Raw genomic sequence first — 21,025 nt, 5'->3', positions numbered from 1 at the left:
GGCCACGGCCGCTTCCTTCCAACTCCTAGGCCTTTCCTATCCCATCGTCGCCATAAGACCTATCTGTGTCGGTGCGACGTAAAGCCCCTAGCAAAAAAAAAAGTAAGTGGTCCTGGGAGTTGGGATCCCAGTAGCTACGGAATGGGAGTGGGCAACTCAGACATATTCCGAGTCATGGCCTTCCTTGTGCTCAGGTGGCTAGGACTAATAATCTACCGGTGGTCTCTAACCCGTTAGAGGAGAGATCCTCACTTGGACTATGTGTAAGTATGGTAGCATTCTGCTTCATGAATTTAGCAAGCTCAGAACATTTTAAGCAAGCCTTGGACCTATGGCAGTACAGAGTCCCACTCCCATTTGACAGGCGAGCGACTCCTTGGAAACAACTTGGCGAATGATATGGAATTTGATGGGGAGCTATCAATATTAATTGGGCTTATGGAAGAAAGAAAGTAGAACTAGCTCAGTCAGCGAAGAGGATGCATCTGGATGTGCTACGAGTAAGTGATATTCGGGTAAGGGGAGATAACGAGGAAGAGATAGGAGATTATAAAGTGTACTTGACGGGTGTTAAAAAAGGGAAGGACAGAGTCTGGGGTAGGGCTGTTCATCAGGAATACTATTGCACGCAACATAGTTTCTGTTAGGCACATAAATGAGCGAATGATGTGGGTAGATTTGGCAGTTGGAGGAATTAGGATGAGAACTGTATTGGTGTATTCACCATGTGAGTGTGCAGATGAGGATGAAATTGACAAGTTTTATGAAACATTGAGTGAAATTGCAGTCAGGGTCACCAGCAAAGATAGGATAGTGCTAATGGGCGATTTCAATGCGAGAGTTGGAAATAGAACTGAAGGATACGAAAGGGTGGTTGGTAAATGTGGGGAAGATATGGAAGCTAATAGGAATGGGAAGCGTCTGCTGGGCTTCTGTGCTAGTATGGGTTTAGCAGTTATGAATACATTCTTCAAGCGTAAGGCTATTCACTGCTACACATGGGAGGGTAGGGGTACCAGATCCATAATAGACTATATCTTAACCGACTTCGAATTCAGAAAATGTGTTAGGAATGTATGGGTTTTTCAGAGATTTTTCAATGAAACAGACCTAATCTGATCAGTAGTGAACTAAGTATCTGTAGGCCTCGGATAGAGAAAGTGAAATCTGTCAACAAATAAATAAGGGTAGAAAATCTCTCCAGGACGAAGAAATTAGACAGAAGTACATGGATATAATTAGTGAGAAGTTCCGAACAGTGGACAGTAAGCAGGTTCAGGATATAGAAAGAGAATGGGTGGCATACAGGGATGCTGTAGTAGCAACAGCAAGGGAATGCCCAGGAACAACTGTGTGTAAAAATAGGAACATCTTGGTGGAATGATGAAGTGAGAGCAGCTTGTAAACATAAAAAGAAGGCTTATCAGAAATGGCTCCAAAAAAGGGCTGATGCAGACAGGGATATGTACATAGATGGAAGAAACAGAGAAACAAATAGTTGTTCAATCCAAAAAGAAGTCGTGGTAAGATTTTGGTATTAACCTGGAAAGACTAGGTCAAGCAGCAGGGAAACCTTTTTGGACAGTAATAAAGAATCTTAGGAAGGGAGGGGAAAAAGGAAACGAACAGTGTTTTGGGTAATTCAGGTGAACTCACAGGAAATCACTAGACAGGTGGAGGGAATATTTTCAAAATCTTCTCAACGTAAAAGAAAATTTTCATGGTGGTGTTGTGAACAATAGAGCTCATGGGGAGGAGGAAAATGATGGTGAAATTACGGTCGAGGAAGTGGAAAGGATGGTTAAAAAAAAAACCTCCATTGTCATAAAGCAGCAGGAATAGATGAAATTAGACCTGAAATGGTGAAGTATAGTGGGAAGGCAGGGATGAAATGGCTTCATAGAATAGTAACATTAGCATGGAGTGTTGGTAAGGTACCTTCAGATTGGACGAAAAGAGTAATTGCACCTATCTATAAGCAAGGGAACAGGAAGGATTGCAACAACTATTGAGGTATCTCATTGATTAGTATACCAGGCAAAGTATTCGCTGGCATTTTGGAAGGGAGGGTGCGATCCGTGCTTGAGAGGAAGTTGGATGAAAAGCAGTGTGGTTTCAGACCACAGAGGGGCTGTCATGAGCAGATTCTCAGTATGCACCAGGTAATTGAAAAGAGCTACGAGAGGAATAGACAGTTGTGTTTATGTTTCGTAGATCTAGAGAAAGCATATGACAGGGTACCGAGGGAAAAGATGTTTGCTATATTGGGGGACTATGGAATTAAATGTAGATAATTAAAATCAATCAAAGGCATTTGTGTTGACAATTGGGCTGCAGTGAAAATTTATGGCAGAATTTCTTGGTTCAGGGTACTTACAGCAGTTTGACAAGGCTCTAATCTTTCACCTTTGATGTTTGTAGTTTACATGGATCATCTGCTGAAAGGTATAAAGGGGCAGGGAGGGAATCAGTTAGGTGGAAATGTAGTAAGCAGGCTGGCCTATGCTGATGACTTGGTCTTAATGGCATATTGTGCCAAAAGCCTGCAGTCTAATATCTTGCAACTTGAAAATAGGTGCAATGAGTATGGTATGAAAATTAGCCTTTCAAAGACAAAATTGATGTCAGTAAGTAAGAAATTCAACAGAATTGAATGTCAGATTGGTGATACAAAGCTGGAACAGGTCGATAATTTCAAGTATTTAGGATATGTGTTCTCCCAGGATGGTAATATAGAAGTGAGATTGATTGAATCAAGGTGCAGTAAAGTTAATGCAGTGAGCTCGCAGTTGCGATCAACAGTATTCTGTAAAAAGGAAGTCAGCTCCCGGATGAAACTATCTTTACATCGGTCTGTTTCAGACCAACTTTGCTGTATGGGAGCGGAAGCCGGGTGGACTCAGGATATATCCTATTCATAAGTTAGAAGTAACAGACGTGAAAGTGGCAAGAATGATTTCTGGTACAAACAAACAAACAAACAAACAAACAAACAAACAAACAAACAAACAAACAAATAAATATATACAGTGGACACACTGACTGGGAAGAGGTCTAAGGGACAGTCTAGGATGAAATGGAAGAGCTCTGTAGTGGACTGTATTGAAAGTAGATGAGTCCATACGAACATGGCGCTTGAAGAGGAGTGGTGGAATGATTGAACAAGGTACAGGGCTTGTTACACTACCCTACCCTGAGAGAATCTGGAAAAGGGAATGGATGATGAAGAAGAAGATGGCCAAATCCTCTGGTTTGGGGATGAGGTGTTTGTGTTTGTTTTAATATACTTCCCCTCATATACAGCAAACTCCCAATTATCCAGGTGAGGATTATCTGGTTTACGGGTTATCGGTGCATCCCCAAGGTTTATTGTATTTTTATTTTTTTATTTTATTTCCTTTATTTTCGCCACGGCATTTTCAATATGTGTGAACTGTGCGCTTGAATTTCAAGCCGCTCTCCACTGAAAGTGGGCTGGAGGCATACTTTGTTGGTGTTCTGTGATATTAGTCATGGCTACGAAGTAAAGAAAGTGGTTTTAACTTTAAAACATAAGCTTGAATTAATTGTATAGTTCGAGAAAGGAGAATCAGCAAAGAAATTAGCGAATGATTATCAGATTGGGATTTTGTATTTTGCCAACATTAAATGTTGTAAGTAATTTTCACATTAGTCTACTTTATTGATACAAGTGGTTATTGAATGTGTTCATTGTTCGACATTATTGCATTTTCAAAAGTTTTTAGTAATACGATATGTTGTGTGCAGGTGATCTGAATTAAAGCAATTGCAAATACCCAGGCTGAGCTAGAGGAATCAAACATGATTAAAATCCCTTGCACGGCCAAAAATCAAATTCAGGGCCCTATGAAACTAAGTCCACTGCGCTGACAATTCAGCCACGGAGGCGGAGCTTAAAACATATTCCATGGTCAATAGTAAAGAATTAAATTAACCGATTACTATTATTTAACAAAATATTCTGTTTTCAGTGTCACATTTAACAATGTTACATTTGGAAAGTTACGAATCAAATAAAATTCTTGCTTTACTGTTTATAAAAATTGTCCTCCTACCATAGTTATAACTTGTTTTGGAAGTCTACAGATACTAGTTGTCACACGCTTCCAAATGTAATAAAATAGGGCTTTGGATTGCAGCCACATGTGAATCCAAAATCCTGGTGGAAATGAGGTAATGAAGTATTGCATTTTATTGCAACAAATAATGAAAACAGATGGTTTCAAGGTCAATTAACCTGCTCACATGCAGCGCCTTCTGCATGAAGAAACTTTGATGTAATATACCGTAGTGGCCAGCGATCATTTGCCAAGTTCCAAGATTCATTACTAAAGGCTCATTTAACTAGAGGACCATTAGATGTGTTATCCGCAACTCCTGAAGTCCAATACATACCTGCCAACTTTCAAAAATAGAAATCCAGAAGATCCTAAAGCAAATATTTTTTAACAACATGCGCATGCATGTTTGTATAGTTTGTGGGTTACTGTAGTCACGTCCTAGTTCGTGAACCATGGGCAACGGCTGAGTGGCCTAGTAAGTGGTCCTGAGAGTCGGGATACCAGTTGCTATGGAATGCGAGTGGGCATCTCGGACATATTCTGAGTTCTGGCCCTCCTTGTGCTCAGGCGGCTAGGACTATACAAGCCACCGGTGGTCTATAGCCCGATAGAGGAGAGATCCTCACTTGGACTATGTGCAAGTAGGGTAGCATCCTGCTTCATGAATCGACCGAGCTCAGAACATTTTAAGCAAACCTCGGACCTATGGGAGTAACGGAGTCCCACTCCCATTTGACAGGCGAGGGACTCCTTGGAAACAACTTGGCGAACAAAATGGAATTCGATGGGGAGCTATCAATATTAATGGGGCTTATGGAAGAAAGAAAGTAGAACTGGCTGAGTCAGCAAAGAGGATGCATCTGGATGTGCTAGGAGTAAGTGATACTCGGGTAAGGGGAGATAACAAGGAAGAGATAGGAGATTATAAAGTGTACTTGACGGGTGTTAGAAAGGGAAGGGCAGAGTCTGGAGTAGGGCTCTTTATCAGAAATACCATTGCACGGAACATAGTTTCTGTTAGGCATGTAAATGAGCGAATGATGTGGGTAGATTTGTCAGTTGGAGGAATTAGGACTAGAATTGTGTCCGTGTATTCACCATGTGAGGGTGCAGATGAGGATGAAGTTGACAAGTTTTATGAAGTATTGAGTGACATCGTGGTCAGGGCCAACAGCAAGGATAGAATAGTGCTAATGGGCGATTTCAATGCGAGAGTTGGGAATAGAACTGAAGGATACGAAAGGGTGATTGGTAAATGTGGGGAAGATATGGAAGCTAATGGGAATGGGAAGCGTTTCCTGGACTTCTGTGCTAGTATGGATTTAGCTGTTACGAATACATTCTTCAAGCATAAGGCTATTCACCACTACACATGGGAGGCTAAGGGTACCAGAGATCCAAAATAGACTATATCTTACCAGACTTCGAATTCAGGAAATCTGTTATGAATGTACGAGTTTTCCGGGGATTTTTCGATGATACAGACCACTATCTGATCTGCAGTGAACTAAGTATCTCTAGGCCTAAGGTAGAGAAAGTGAAATCTGTCTGCAAACGAATAAGGGTAGAAAATCTCCAGGACGAGGAAATTAGATGGAAGTACATGGATATAATTAGTGAGAAGTTTCGAACAGTAGACAGTAAGCAGGTTCAGGATATAGAAAGTGAATGGGAAAAGGCGAACATCTTGGTGGAATGATGAAGTGAGAGCAGCTTGTAAACGTAAAAAGAAGGCTTATCAGAAATGGCTCCAAACAAGGGCCGAGGCAGACAGGGAGTTGTATGTAGATGAAAGAAACAGAACGAAACAAATAGTTGTTGAATCCAAAAAGAAGTCATGGGAAGATTTTGGTAACAACCTGGAAAGGCTAGGTCAAGCAGCAGGGAAATCTTTCTGGACGGTAATAAAGAATCTTAGGAAGGGAGGGAAAAAAGAAATGAACAGTGTTTTGAGTAATTCAGGTGAACTCATAATAGATCCCAGGGAATCACTGGAGAGGTGGAGGGAATATTTTGAACATCTTCTCAATGTAAAAGGAAATCATCCTGGTGGTGTTGTGAACAGCCAACAAGCTCATGGGGAGGAGGAAAATGATGTTGGTGAAATTATGCTTGAAGAAGTGGAAAGGATGGTAAATAAACTCCACTGTCATAAGGCGGCAGGAATAGATTAAATTAGACCTGAAATGGTGAAGTACAGTGAGAAAGCAGGGATGAAATGGCGTCATAGAGTAGTAAAATTAGCATGGAGTGTTGGTAAGATACCTTCAGATTGGACAAAAGCAGTAATTACACCTATCTATAAGCAAGGGAACAGGAAGGATTGCAACAACTATCGAGGTATCTCACTGATTAGTATACCAGGCAAAGTATTCATTGGCATCTTGGAAGGGAGAGTGCGATCAGTCATTGAGAGGTAGCTGGATGAAAACCAGTGTGGTTTCAGACCACAGAGAGGCTGTCAGGATCAGATTTTCAGTATGCGCCAGGTAATTAAGAAATGCTACGAGAGGAAGAGGCAGTTGTGTTTATGTTTCGTAGATCTAGAAAAAGCATATGACAGGGTACCGAGGGAAAAGATGTTCGCCATACTGGGGGACTATGGAATTAAAGGCAGATTATTAAAAGCAATCAAAGGCATTTATGTTGACAATTGGGCTTCAGTGAGAATTGATGGTAGAATGAGTTCTTGGTTCAGGGTACTTACAGGGGTTAGATAAGGCTGTAATCTTTCACCTTTGCTGTTTGTAATTTACATGGATCATCTGCTGAAAGGTATAAAATGGCAGGGAGGTATTCAGTTAGGTGGAAATGTAGTAAATAGTCTGGCCTATGCTGATGACTTGGTCTTAATGGCAGATTGTGCCGAAAGCCTACAGTCTAATATCGTGGAACTTGAAAATAGGTGCAATGAGTATGGTATGAAAATTAGCCTCTCGAAGACTAAATTGATGTCAGTAGGTAAGAAATTCAACAGAATTGAATGTCAGATTGGTGATACAAAGCTAGAAAAGGTCGATAATTTCAAGTATTTAGGTTGTGTGTTCTCCTAGGATGGTAATATGGTAAGTGAGATCGAATCAAGGTGTCGTAAAGCTAATGCAGTGAGCTCGCAGCTGCGATCAACAGTATTCTGTAAAAAGGAAGTAGCTCCCAGACGAAACTATCTTTACATCGGTCTGTTTTCAGACCAACTTTGCTTTACGGGAGCGAAAGCTGGGTGGACTCAGGATATCTTATTCATAAGTTAGAAGGAACAGACATTAAAGTAGCGAGAATGATTGCTGTTACAAACAGGTGGGAACAATGGCAGGAGAGTACTCAGAATGAGGAGATAAAGGCTAATTTAGGAATGAACTCGATGGATGAAGCTGTACGCATAAACCGGCTTTGGTGGTGGGGTCATGTGAGGCGAATGGAGGAGGATAGGTTACCTAGGAGAATAATGGACTCTGCTATGGAGGGTAAGAGAAGTAGAGGTAGACCAAGACGACGATGGTTAGACTCGGTTTCTAACGCTTTAAAGATAAGGGGTATAGAACTAAATGAGGCCACAGCACTAGTTGCAAATCGAGGATTGTGGCGACGTTTAGTAAATTCACCGAGGCTTGCAGACTGAACGCTGAAAGGCATAACAGTCTATAATGATTATGTATGTATGTATGTATGTATGTATGTATGTATGTATGTATGTATGTATGTATGTATTCGCATGCATCGCAAAGTCTTGAGACATAATGAAAAAGGGCGGCAAGGAGGGAGATTATAAACAATATTAATACAAGTCAAATATCTGTTATGATCACCCCTGAAATTAAATACCGTTACACAAAGTTATATCTTGATGAGTGCTCATCTGTTTCCACTTAACAGTGGGAGCAGTTTCCGTGATCGTATAAAACAAGGAAATAAAGCAGAATATGCCTCCCTAAAAGACTAATAATACCGTTTCTTAGTTGAACTCATTACGAAAACCACTAAAAATACTAAATCACTTACAAATTCTTCACACAATTCCACGAGTTTCTGAACTACCGTCAATGTTACTCACCCCCACACACAAACAAAGCCTTTCACAGCTGCTACGAAGCACGACGCAGTTACTAAAGTTGTTATATTTATATAAATTCACAGCCTGCTACTTGTTTGGGAACATCTGAGTGAATGAAGTAGCAGTTGAGGTCGAACAGGTGACAGAAGCACGGTGATAATCGATACATTTTCTGATCGAATTTCAAACACTACATCTCGTATTACCAGCTACTATCGAAAGTCAAACAAATCCGATTTGACCGCAAAAAGCAAAACCGGCGAAACCAAGCGCGGATATTCAAAATCCATACAATAATGTTGTTCATCCGTACAACTGTAAAACACACTCAAAATCCGTACATTTTACGGAAAAACCAGAATACTTGGCAGGTATGCCAATAAAATACTGACCCAATAAGGAGGAAAAATTATTTAAAGGTATGTGTCCTTTCAATCTACTAATGTAGGTATTTACCAGCTTTTTACAGTAGATCTTTGATAATTCGAAAACGGTTAATTCAGAATTACACCTAATTCGAGGAAGCTCTCGTTACCGGAAACTTGAGGTACGTTTTGCACGTTATTTAAATAGTTTAATTTGAAATATGGATAATTCGTAATTCGAAGAACAATGTCGTCCCATTACCGAAATTCAGACTTTAAATCAAAACTACCTTTAACTTAAAAAAAGTAGTATTTTACAAAGTAATTTTAATTCAAAATTTATCCGCGCCGTGTTAGAATGTGTCTTCCGAAACATACAGGGGTAGCTAACTGCACTTTCACTCACTTTGGTGTGTCTACAGTGTGCTGCTCCCCTTGTCATATGAAAGTTTGATAAGCCATGATGTTTTAAGGGCGTTGGGCACTTTCTGTGCAAGTGAAATGTAAGTCTTTTGTATTCAGTGTTTTAAGGAACGCCATAATATCACGTAGCAGACAGTGTGCAGAGAAGCAGAATCCGCGAACAATGGCGATGCCGACAGTTGGCGGAAAAGAGTGGCTTATTTAATCAGTTCATACACACCGAACAATATTGTCCATTGTCGATGAAACTGTATATTTTTTTAAAATGATGAGGCCAAACAGACTTAAGGTTTTAAATGAGAGAAGCGCCAGCCGGGAAATCGTACAAGAGTGGGGGTCATTGTACTGTGTTGAAACTTGTGACGGACACGAAAGTGAGAGACTTCCTTCCCTTGTCATAGGGAAGTTCGATAAGCCAGGATGTTTTAAGGGCGTCGGGCACTTTCTGTGCAACTATAAGGCATCTAAAACATGCAAACACTAAAGTAATAAAAAAAAGCATTTGCACAGGGGAGCCAGCAATATTTGTCTTCGCCTTTGAATCGTGTGGATTTTTTTTCATTGCGTGAGGTTATTTTTGCCAGTGATTTACCCAAGTGCATTATTTGAATAGGACTTATGTCAATGCACTTTGTTAGGTACATTTCGGAAATAGTATTCTCCATGGCACTTGAAAGGTTTAAACTGTGAATCAACGCGATCGTATGCATTAATGGGTCTTGAAATACTTTGTGGCGCGGCAAGGGCTGGCATTTCAGAATTTTGAGAGAGGTGTCGTGGCGGGAAATCGAAGAATGCTGTAATGCAGATGGAAGCGAGAGTCTTTCTCCCCTCGTCACAGGGAAGTTTGATGAGCCAGGATGTTTTAAGGGAATCGGGTAATTTCCGTGCAAGTACAGGGCATTTAAAATGCATACAGTACAGTAGTCCAATGAATACAGCACATACGCAGGGGAGCCAGCATAGATTTATCCTCATATTTGAATCATGCTTTTTTATTTTTTTATTTCGTTGCATGAGGTTATGTTGGTCAGTAAGTTATCCAAGTGTATTATTTGAATACTGTAAATGCACCTTGTTGGATACATTTTGGAAATAGATTTTTGCCATGGCATTTGAAAGGTTTAAACTGTGAATCAAGGTAAATTACATTCAGTAATGGGTCTTAGAATTAGGAGTCGGCAGTTAATTCAAAATCACGTAATTCGAAGTCCGATTTTTGGATCCCAGCAACTTCAAATTAACAAGGTTTTACTGTATAAGCATTTGAAATACAGAAGTTTGAATTTATCTACAATGGTAATGGCATCAAGCATCTTGTCAAGAAGTGTTTGAGAACTGATCAACAGACTTCATTTCTTTTAGAATGAAATCAGAAAAGAAGAGCTGATTGGTAATATTTTTTAAAATAAAGGAATTACTATTTTGTGAAAATAAATGAACAGTATTCGAGTGCGGCCTACTCTCATATTTGAGTATCACATGTTCAGTTCAGTGTTTGCACTATTTTCTCGCAAGCTCCTGCCAAAATTGATTATTCATTCTACGTTGTACTTTCTGTAAGACACAGCTATACATTGAAAAAGTACATAGGAGAAGCAATTTACTTAAAGATGAGAAAGACAAGATAAGGGAAAACTGTACCCAAAAACAAAAAGAAAACTGTTAAATTTTCATGTTTTGACTGATTTTCACACATTTTCCAACAGACCAAGATCTGCAAATTGAACAGTTAAAACACAGAGATATGTACTGAGACTGACTGATTGATTGACAAAGAGAATATGAAATATATTATTTACATATTTTACGCCCACATTGGAGCACTGAAATCAATACATTTGAGTTAATTTCTTCTTTTTATTCTCCCAGAACTTTCTCATCCTCTGCGACCTGGAAGCCCTTTGTGTGTCCGATATAGTATATTGTTTTCAACTGTTTTTAGTTTGAGACTTATGCTTTTGTTCTTCAAAATCCTCTTCTCTTTTCTGTCTTTGATTTGTTGCCGAGTTATATCCAATTCTTCCAAATCATCTTGAACTTCTTTGAACCAATTATTATTGATTTTATTCTTCAAAAAGTAATCAAATAGTTGTTTCAATATCCTGGTGTCTGGTAATTTTGATATGTGACAGAAAAAGGAAATTCTTCTTTTATGCATTGTAGATATTATTGATTCACATTCACGATAGACAATGTTGTTAAGCAACAATCTCCACTGTCCATCAACTTGGTGTTTTTTATTAATAATTGTTCTAAGAATTCTTCTCTCAGTTTTCTGTAATTTGTCTGTTGTAGGTTTTACATTTAATCTGAATAAAGTTTCACTAGCAAACGTTGCCTCTGGTTTAACTATGGAATTATAGTGTTTCAGCTTAGCGTTTTTATAGGTTGGCCAGGTAAGTCTTTGTGCTTGTTTAAATTTAGTTGTTCTGTGTTCTATTGCTTCTTTTTCATTTGTGTTCCATGTTATTATTTCCCCAAGATATTTGAATTTCTGAACAATTTTAATCTCTTTATTACTGTTCAGTTGAATAACCGGTAAATCAACTTTAAAAGTTGGCATCATTTCTGTTTTTTCAAATGAAATCAGTAGTCCCATTTTTTTAAGCTATAATTTCTAGTTGTTCAATTTGAAATTGGATGTGGCGACCCCATCGCCCAGTGGGAAACCACTGCAATCAGCTACCCGAGTATTGGCGGGAAAACCATAACGTTTGTGGGGTATGGAGGAAATGCCTACTCCCAGTCCCGAACAACTAGGATGAACTTGTAGCATTTCATTTATCACCAATACATACTTCATTAATCACCTTTTCAGATCACATCTGGAATTGTAAAGCCTGACCTCGGTCAGAAATGTTTCGATCGAAAGATCAGACAATCAATGATGATGAGTCTTCTAATGAATAAATCCACTGGTGTGGACAAACAACAACAAGGATCTGCACAAAGACGGCACTCGGAATCGGTGGGGTGTCAAGTAGAAGACTTAGGTGAGTCGGAGCGCCTGGAAGCCCAACAGACAATCGACAGACAGCTGACAGACAGTGGACTAACCCAACAATGTAAGAAGAGACTTAAGTTCAACAAATCAGAAAAATTTTCATATGAAATATATATTATAATTCTACTTTACTATAAGAGTTTCCGCATCCTGACCTCAACAAGTAGTCCTATCTATCTTCCTTATAAAACTCAATTATGCCTGTATAATCACTTTTTTTTAATATGTTCCCCATATTTATCCATGTTCTAGATGTACTTTTCTTCCAATTTTCACAACACAAATCTACGATGCATCTTTTGTTTGAGGAAAAATTTACAACGAAAAAATTTCACACATAAAGGGCATGTACTACAACAGCCGAATAAAAATGCGGTTTAAATTTGTGTGGCATTTTGCACATTTAAAACTGGAAGTTTGGCTGAAAATGTGTACTACAACTTCCATTTACCTATGTGCAATCTGGGAGAATATTTTCTAGTTTAACTATGCCACAGTTGTAGAGGTAGTTAATGCTGTTATCTGGGATTTCGTTCCTATAAGGGACGCTGCTGTAACAATCAAGATGGCTGCACATCATGATGAATGTACATCTGCACGATGCTATATGAAATAATTTGTTATAATAAAATCCATGTACATATTTATAAAACATATCATGCTTCCTGGCCAACAATCACAGAATTTTTAAAGACTTTCCAAGCTAGCAAGTTGTTGCCACTAAATACATGAGTTGCATGCAAGCATCGCAGCAACCAGGTTCCTAGGTAGCTACAGTCGTTATGGCATCATTGTTTGATGCTGTCACGCCATTATTTATCGGTTTGAGTCCCAATAGTCCAATTGTTTTTAAACCTTCTAAATGTTAATCGACAGGGTACTAGAGGCGATAACATACTCCCGTCAAATAGCACCAAGAGGTCTGCTCAAGGCTTAACGCTCCCATCCGACGGATGAATCACCATCAACAGCGTCATATGCCCTCGCTCCATGTGAGCACTGTGGAGAGGTTTGGAAGTTACTGTGTAGTAGCAATTATTTGAAAAAACTGATAAGATACATAACCTGAATCTTACCTTTTGCGTCCACGTAATATTTTCAGTTTTTTTATTTTCTACAACAATTTCTGAGTTTTGTTATGTATTTAATTAATTTTAAAATTTCTTCATATGTGTAGATTTCAGTCCTAATTCTTTTCTTGACCTGAACTTCCACATTATAGCCTAATAAGAGTCTAATATTGGACTATAAGTCATACAATTTCAAAATGAATAGCGCTAAACAAACGAAAACACCAGGGAACAAGTATACCTGTACTAAATTTCACTACATTTTCAGTAACCTTATTGCCAATGCAATAAAACTGTTACATATCTTCCACATAACAATACCATAGTTAAAATCCATTGGTAGTACGCAAGAAAATATTTATTTTCTAGTTTGCGAAACTGCAGCATATGTATCTGGCTGTTTATCTGACAGTTGTAGTATATGCCCTAAAACACGCATCATCTTGAATGTCAAATAATTGATAGCATTAATAATGACTGCAACTGATGTATTGATAGTCTTGCTACAATCAAGTCAAGGATCTTACGGCTGACCATCGATTGATGACTAGCAGCAGTCAGCTGTGTAACTTACATAATGAAACACAGATGACATACAGTGTACCGTAAGGATGGTAACTTAAACTGTTATGGATGAAACAAAACATGACTAATATTTTACTGCTACTATTAACATATCTGCTATCAATTTCAGCATCCATCACAACTTCACATAAAAAAAAAAAAAAACAATCGCAAGTAGAGTTTTCATGCATTGTTGTTTTAAACCTTGAATTTGAACAAAACTACCCTGTCCTTCATTTTTCATCATTGCCAATAAATAGCACACACTCTACTTCACACCGTCACATTATTCTCATGCTATAGACATAATTAATATTCTTTGCAGAGTGAGTATTGTGTGATCAGTACAACTGAGCCTGCAGCCATTGATCTCTGTTTATTAGTTTTACAGCATTCTGCAATCCATCCAAATTACTAAGACAATTTTTATTGGAAATGAAATGCGTCCAATAAGCAAGGATTTTATTTCCAAAATGTTAAAGAAAAATTTGGGGCGTGTCCATTATGCAGTGGTGTCCATGACACGAATAAATGTGGTACTTAAGACAAAAGTGACTGCTGTATTATGGACTAAGCAGTGCTACCAGGTGTGTCATAAACGCCAAAAATCAATTAATCGACTAGAGAGTCTTCAAACTGAAGATAAGATTGGAATAATAGCAAAAAAGGGAAGTCTTAAAAAAAATTGGTATTCTACATTATACTAGAGCACCTAACTGTTAATAAAAGTATAGCTATTATGATGATGACTCTTACGGCAAATACAGTTGAACCTGCTTCATACGTAACTCTGTTCTACGTAATTCGTATTTGTACGTAATTTCCTTTAGGTCCTGGCAAAATATAATTTAAAAGAGTGTTAATTAAATCTTACTTATACGTAATCCGTTTATACGTAATTCGCTGTTTTACGTATTAAATGTCAGTGAAATATAACTGAGTTTTGCGTAATTGTAATGAGAATGTGCTTTTTAAAAATAAACTACTGTATTTACGAAGTTTCCTCTTTGTCGGCGTGGGCAGAAGTAGAGCGATCGGGTTTCGGTGCTGAAACAGAACACAGAGTTTCACCGAGTGACATTGTTGACGCTTACTTACTAGCGGCTTAACAAAGGCTAGTCCCCTTCGCTCTTCCTCTACCTTCGTCGTTTTTGACACGCCGCCAAAGATTAAGATACATTATAAGCAAAATGGGCTGTTTGGGTGCGGAAACAAAAGAAAATACAGTACATTTGTTTGAATATGAGAATTTCTTTCGTGGGAACAACGGAGAAGTGAAATGTCCACAATGCCGGTGTCTGGTGTTTACTGTTGAACAGTCGTTTTGTCGTTCAGTTGCTTTTGATTAGCCATGGAGAACAGAAAAAGGAAAAGTTATACGAGAAGTGGACGCTAATCCACACAAAACAAAAACTAAAATCGCTTCAGACTTGGGGATTGCTTATACCACGCTATGTACAATCGTCAGTTAATGAAACGCTATTTTGGATGAGTTCTTAAAACTGGGTTCAAAATGACCGAAACACAGCCGTCAGCAAGAAGGATGGTACGTAGATTTGGAGAAAGCACTTTTCACATGGTTCCACCAAAAGCGGGCTGCAGCTCTACCAATTAGTGGAGACATGCTGTAGGCAAAGGCGATAGATTTATCTGAAATGATGATTATCACTGCTGATTTCAAGGCTTTGTCAGGATGGTTGCAAGGATTTAAAGATCGTCATGGATTCACAGGGAGAACATTTTCCGGTGACTCAAAATCTGCGGACGACGTCACAGTGCAACACTGGAAAGATGAGGTTCTGCCGGGTATCGTAAGCGATTTTCAGCCTCCAAACATCTACAACTGTGATGAGACCAGCCTATTCTACAATCTCATTCCTAATAAAACATTAGCTGAAAAAGGTGGTTCATGCCATGGAGGGAAGAAAAGTAAAATTTGTGTAACAGTACTTCTCACCACGAATGAAGATGGATCTGACAAAGTTCCACCACTTGTGATAGGAAGATCGAAGTATCCGAGGTGTTTTAAGAGTGCGAAAACAAAATCTACGGAATACGAATCCAATGGAACAGTGGTTGAAAAAACTGAAAAAGAAAGAGAAGAATATCCTTCTTCTTAAGGATCGATGTGCAGCACAACCACCTCAAATCGTTCTGGAGAAAGTCCGAGTGGAATTTTTCCCTCCTCACTGTACCAGTGTTCTACAACCGCTTGATTTGGGCATCATTGCAAATTTCAAAGTACATTATAGAAAAATGCTGGTTCAACATTTAATAACACTGAGCGATGCAGGAAATGAACCTCTCTCCATTAATTTGCTACAAGCCATGGATTTTATTTCGGCTGCCTGAAAGCAGGTGTCTTTCTCCACAATCAGCAACTGTTTCCCCAAAGCTGGTGCCTTACTAGAAGAGGCTGTCTCTAATGATGATTATGGCAATGAGCTAACGCTACCGGAGGGTGGAGAATTCGATACTTTTGTGCATTTCGATGATAATCTGGCTGTATGTGGAGAACTACCGGATGAAGAGATTATTGCTGACGTATGCCAACAACGCGGCGGTGATGGACCAGCAACAAGCGACAGTGACATTGGAGGTGGAGATAACGACTTGAATCTTGACCCCTGAACTGTGTGAAGTGTTAAGTGCAATCGAAGTGTGTAGGCGTTACATGAGTGCAAAAAGTTGTAGTGAAAATGCTTTGAATTCATTACTAAGTTTGGTAAAGGAGGTTTATACTCTTAATGCTAGAAAAGTGAAACAAGCCAAACTATCTTCTTTCTTTAAGGCTGGACCAAGTTCAAAATAATATTATCTGTCTTAATGTATGTATTATTTGCACGGACTTACACATGTCGGTCTATTCTACTGGTTTTTCAGTAAATATGTGATGTATTGCGTAAGTCTGATTTCTAAGTAATTCTGAGTTACAAGTAGTTTTTTCTCTTCCCCTTGATATACGTATAAGTCAGGTTCAACTGTATAAAATGTAGAAGAGGATGATTACTATGGTAAAATGTACAGGAAATTTTTGTGGTACACATGAAGATTAATGCTTCTGAAGCGAAACTCAAGATCAACAAAATACCGAGTACAGTAGAATTCCATTAGTCCGGCATCCAACAATCCGGAACGCCCGATGGTCCGGCACCATTCCAGGATTTTAAAAATGTTATTATCCCTTAATGATCTCTTGTGAACAATTTGATGCATTATTTGTCGAAACCAATCAAAGTGTATTTTTTATTATTTCAAAGTTAATAGTGCAAATGTATCTGATAAAATCCATTTGTTATGCATTGACTTACTTAAATATCTCTACAGTATCTCTGGAAATATTCAGCCTAGAAGGCTGTGTGCTATACTGATTACTGGAAAGCCAACCATATGATTAAAAAAAAAAAGTTTTCAAAAATTGAATGTTCAAAAACAGATGGGAACAATCCTTCAAAAATTGAAGCGGACAGAACGAAAAAAGAAGTTGTAGATGGAAAGACTCTAAATGTTAAAGGGAGACTTACAGATAAAAACATTGGTGAACTTTGGCATTATTATGGAATGGCAATAAGAAACAACACCGTTTGAAAAGAGGAGTGTGTTATTAAACTAATGATTCTGCTGATCAACATTTTACTGCAAAATGCCATGTTACAGCTGTTTTCGCTGTACGCCTTAACCTATATCGTAGTAAGAGGTACCACCCGATAGTCCGGCATTTTCGGTAATCCGGCACCGGGCCGGTCCCGAACGTGCCGGACTATCGGACTTCTACTGTATCAAGAAATAGAGATCATATATCAAATAGCACCAAATATCTCCCAGCAGAACAGATGCTTTCAACTATTCCAATAATACTAGTTTTTAACTAAGAAAAAGAAGAGAGCTATAAATAATGACTAAAATTTGACTAGTTCATGGTTCTCCTGCAGTACATCTGTTACAATTTAGCAATTAAAATAAATCAATAAAATTTGAACCAGATACAAATGATATGTTATACATTTACTCAGCACACACATTTTCTCACGACAGGTTAAAAACACCTAACAGTAACCTTTGTTAGTAAAATATATCGATGAAAAATATTCATGAGTATAAGTTAATATAAAAGCCATCTAACTGAGGAATTATACTTGAATTTAACTCATTATCATGAACTCCTCAATGTGGTAACAGCACACCAAAGAAACCAGGACAGCTTGGAAACTAAGCAGATGGACAATGAACTGACTTATAAAATTGCAAATCTGTTATATGGGATGCTTTAGTTTAGTGTGATGTGTCACATCCACGTGATCTTATCAAACATCATCATTTTCATCTTCACTATTAGGATCACTGAGCACCAGATGCGAGTTAAGAAGACCTCCATCAACAGAGTCTTGGTAAAGCAAGGCATCTCCCATGGCTATCAAGCCAGTTAAACCTTTCAAAGAGTCATCCGAGTTACAATAGGCATGAGTTTCTTTTCGTGTTAAATTATTGATCTCGCATCTGTTGATCAATCCTTTACTCTCAAGGGCAGAATTCACTATACGAATTGAACGTGGACGACCTAGCCCTTCTCCACCCATACTGACAACATTTCCTGGGAGGGGAAGAGCAGAAGCAATATCTCGGATATCTCGGTCACGATACGCACCATGCAGTGATGTCTGATTGAGTAGCAAATTGCTTCCAGCACGATGTGGAGCTGTTGGAACCAGGTTGTGAGTAGATCCTGAAGTTTCACTTGCCAAACTGCCTGTCTGACTCGTTCCATTCTGAAATCATATGATACACAATCATCAGTGTAACAGTCGCAACAAATTCAAAAATGAATAAACTGTAACAACAAGTCTCTTAAGGTAAAATGTTGCACCGTTTCATTTTACAATACTTCACACACAGTCCCAATGAATGATAATAATAGCAGCGTACATTTGTGAGACTTGGCTCCAAGCAGGACTGAAGCTAACAACATTAGAAAAATTTTATCATGTAAAATATTACAATTACCTTCATGAACTACTAGCTATTTGCTACCTACAAGTTCAGGTACAACAAAATGTTCAATAGTAAGTTATCTTACTAAAATAATAGGAATGCAGTGTCTTCACCGTACATTTGCTGTTTTCGTTACAATTTTGACAGGTAGATATTATATACACGATACGGATGTGATTTTCATCATCTTTGAAAGTTTTATCTGTCTGTCATTCAGTCTGGATCGAATAAATGCAAAACTGCTAATCCATTTTTCATGAAACTTACCAATATTGAAGTACAGATATCTAGAATTTCCTGCACTTAGTTTTATTTCAAGCCGTTAATTAGGAATCGAGCTGAGAAATACAATTTTTAACCTCGAGAATACTGCCTCTCAAGCAGAGAAGCAAACGAGACAGCAACTTCCCTTGGGGTCATTAATACACCCAGGTCCAATGTTGGTTGCTTGCTGACAGCAGCTGTGTTTGGTACCTTCTTGCCTTCTGCTCGCTGTGTGGAATCCAAATCCACCCAAAGTACCTTGTTCTAGCACCACACGTTGTTTTGAGACCTCAGTTTTAGTGATATACAACTTGAAGGCTAGTGTTTCTGGTTGATCATGCTGTTATAAGCCCACTTCCAGTGATTTCTTATAGGATGAAGGTTATTCTACACTTCTACTCCTTTCTGAAAATATTCAACTGTCAACAATCATCAGAAAACCTACATGTACCAACTTTATTAAAAATATATTGAATGCATTTTGACACAGTTTCCGTTGTTCATACATACATTATTATTATAGACCGTTATACCTTTCAGCGTTGTCTGCAAGCCTTTGTGAATTTACTAAACGTCACCACAATCCTCTATTTGCAACTACTGCTGTGGCCTCATTTAGTTCTACACCACTTATCTTTAAATCATTAGAAACTGAGTCTAACCATTGTCGTCTGGGTCTCCATCTACTTCTCTTTTCCTCCATAACAGAGTCCATTATTCTCATAGGTAACCTATTCTCCTCCATTCGCCTCACATGACTTCACCACAGAAGCCAGTTTATGCATACAGCTTCATCCATTGAGTTCATTCCTAAGTTAGCCTTTATCTCCTCATTCCATTATAAATAGCTGGATCTGTGGATTTAGTATCTAGCACCTGTTTATTATGTTGAGCAAATGACACCATTCACTTGAAACCAGCCTTCTTCATCATCAACCATTTCCACACACAGAATACACTGATCAGCCAGAACATTAGGACTACCTACCTAATAGCCGGTATGTCCACGTTTGGCATGGATAATAGCAGCGACACAACTTGGCAGGGAAGCAATGAGGCCTTGGTAGGTCGCTGGAGGGAGTTGGCACCACATCTGCACACACAAGTCACCTAATTCCGATAAATTCTGGGGAGGGGGAGAGGAGCGCAATGAGCTCTGACGGCATGTTCAATCACATCTAGGATGTGATTGATTGGGTGGGGCCAGCACATCAATTGCAACATGCCACTGTGTTCCTCAAATCACTCCATCACACTCCTGGCCTTGCGACATCGGCTATTATCTTGTTGAAAAATGCCACTGCTGTTGGGAAACATGATCATCATGAAGGGGTGTACATGGTTTGCAACCAGCGTACAATACTTCTCGGCCATCATGGTGCTTTGCACGAGCTCCACTGCACCCATGGATGCCTACGGGAATGTTCCCCAGAGCATATATTGAGCCGCCACCAGCTTGTCTCTGTCTTGCAGTACAGGTGTCAAGGAGCCGTTCCCCTGGAAAATGACGGATTCGCACCCTCCCATTGGCATGATGAAGAAGGTGTCTGGATTCATCAAACCATGCACCAACGTCCAGTGACTATGGTCATGTGCCCATTTCAGTCATAGTTGCCGATGTAGTGGTATTAACAGCGGCACATGATGGGTCACTGGCTGCGGAGATTCATCCTTAGGAGTGTTCGGTGTACTGTATGTTCAGACACACTTGTACTCTGTCCAACATTGAAGTCTGATGTTAGTTACGCCACAGTACACACCTGTCCTGTTTTACCAATCTGCCCAGCCTACGATGTCTGACATCTGTAATGAGCATTGGCCGCCCGACCCCTCGACATTTGGATGTGGTTTCACCTTGGTTTTGCCACTTGTTGAAGAGACTCACCACAGCACTCCTTGAACACTTGACAAGTTGTGCAGTTTCCAAAATGCTCGTGCTGAGCCTCCGGGCCATCACAATCTGCCCTCAGTCAAACTCAGATAGATTGTGCACCTTCCCGTTCCACACATGGACAGCACACTCACTGATGCACCGCGTGTGTGTCTGATTAGCAATCATTCCTCGTCAGGTGACGCTACTATCACCTGGACGGGTTTATATCAATAGTATGTAGGTGGTCATAATATTCTGGCTGATCAGTGTAACTGTCCCATACAGAATCAAGTGTCCTTGAGGAATGACGTTCTTCCATCCCGACAGTTACGGCACA

At 39.2% G+C, this 21,025-nt stretch overlaps 1 protein-coding gene across 1 annotated transcript in view; it reads right to left on the bottom strand.

Annotated features, from left to right (window-relative positions):
• The window catches only part of app (Palmitoyltransferase app), a 326,850-nt gene that overhangs the window by 57,972 nt on the left and 247,853 nt on the right, over positions 1 to 21,025 (bottom strand). The window contains exon 8 of the mRNA XM_067134866.2: positions 18,208 to 18,328. Coding sequence (XP_066990967.1) covers positions 18,208 to 18,328 — 121 coding nt within the window. The remainder of the gene's footprint in view (positions 1 to 18,207; positions 18,329 to 21,025) is intronic.

This window comes from Anabrus simplex, chromosome 1 (assembly GCF_040414725.1).
Source record: "Anabrus simplex isolate iqAnaSimp1 chromosome 1, ASM4041472v1, whole genome shotgun sequence".
In the NCBI taxonomy this organism is placed as follows: domain Eukaryota; kingdom Metazoa; phylum Arthropoda; class Insecta; order Orthoptera; family Tettigoniidae; genus Anabrus; species Anabrus simplex.
Note: the sequence above shows the minus strand (reverse complement) of the source record. Positions and strands in the feature narration are given on the sequence as shown.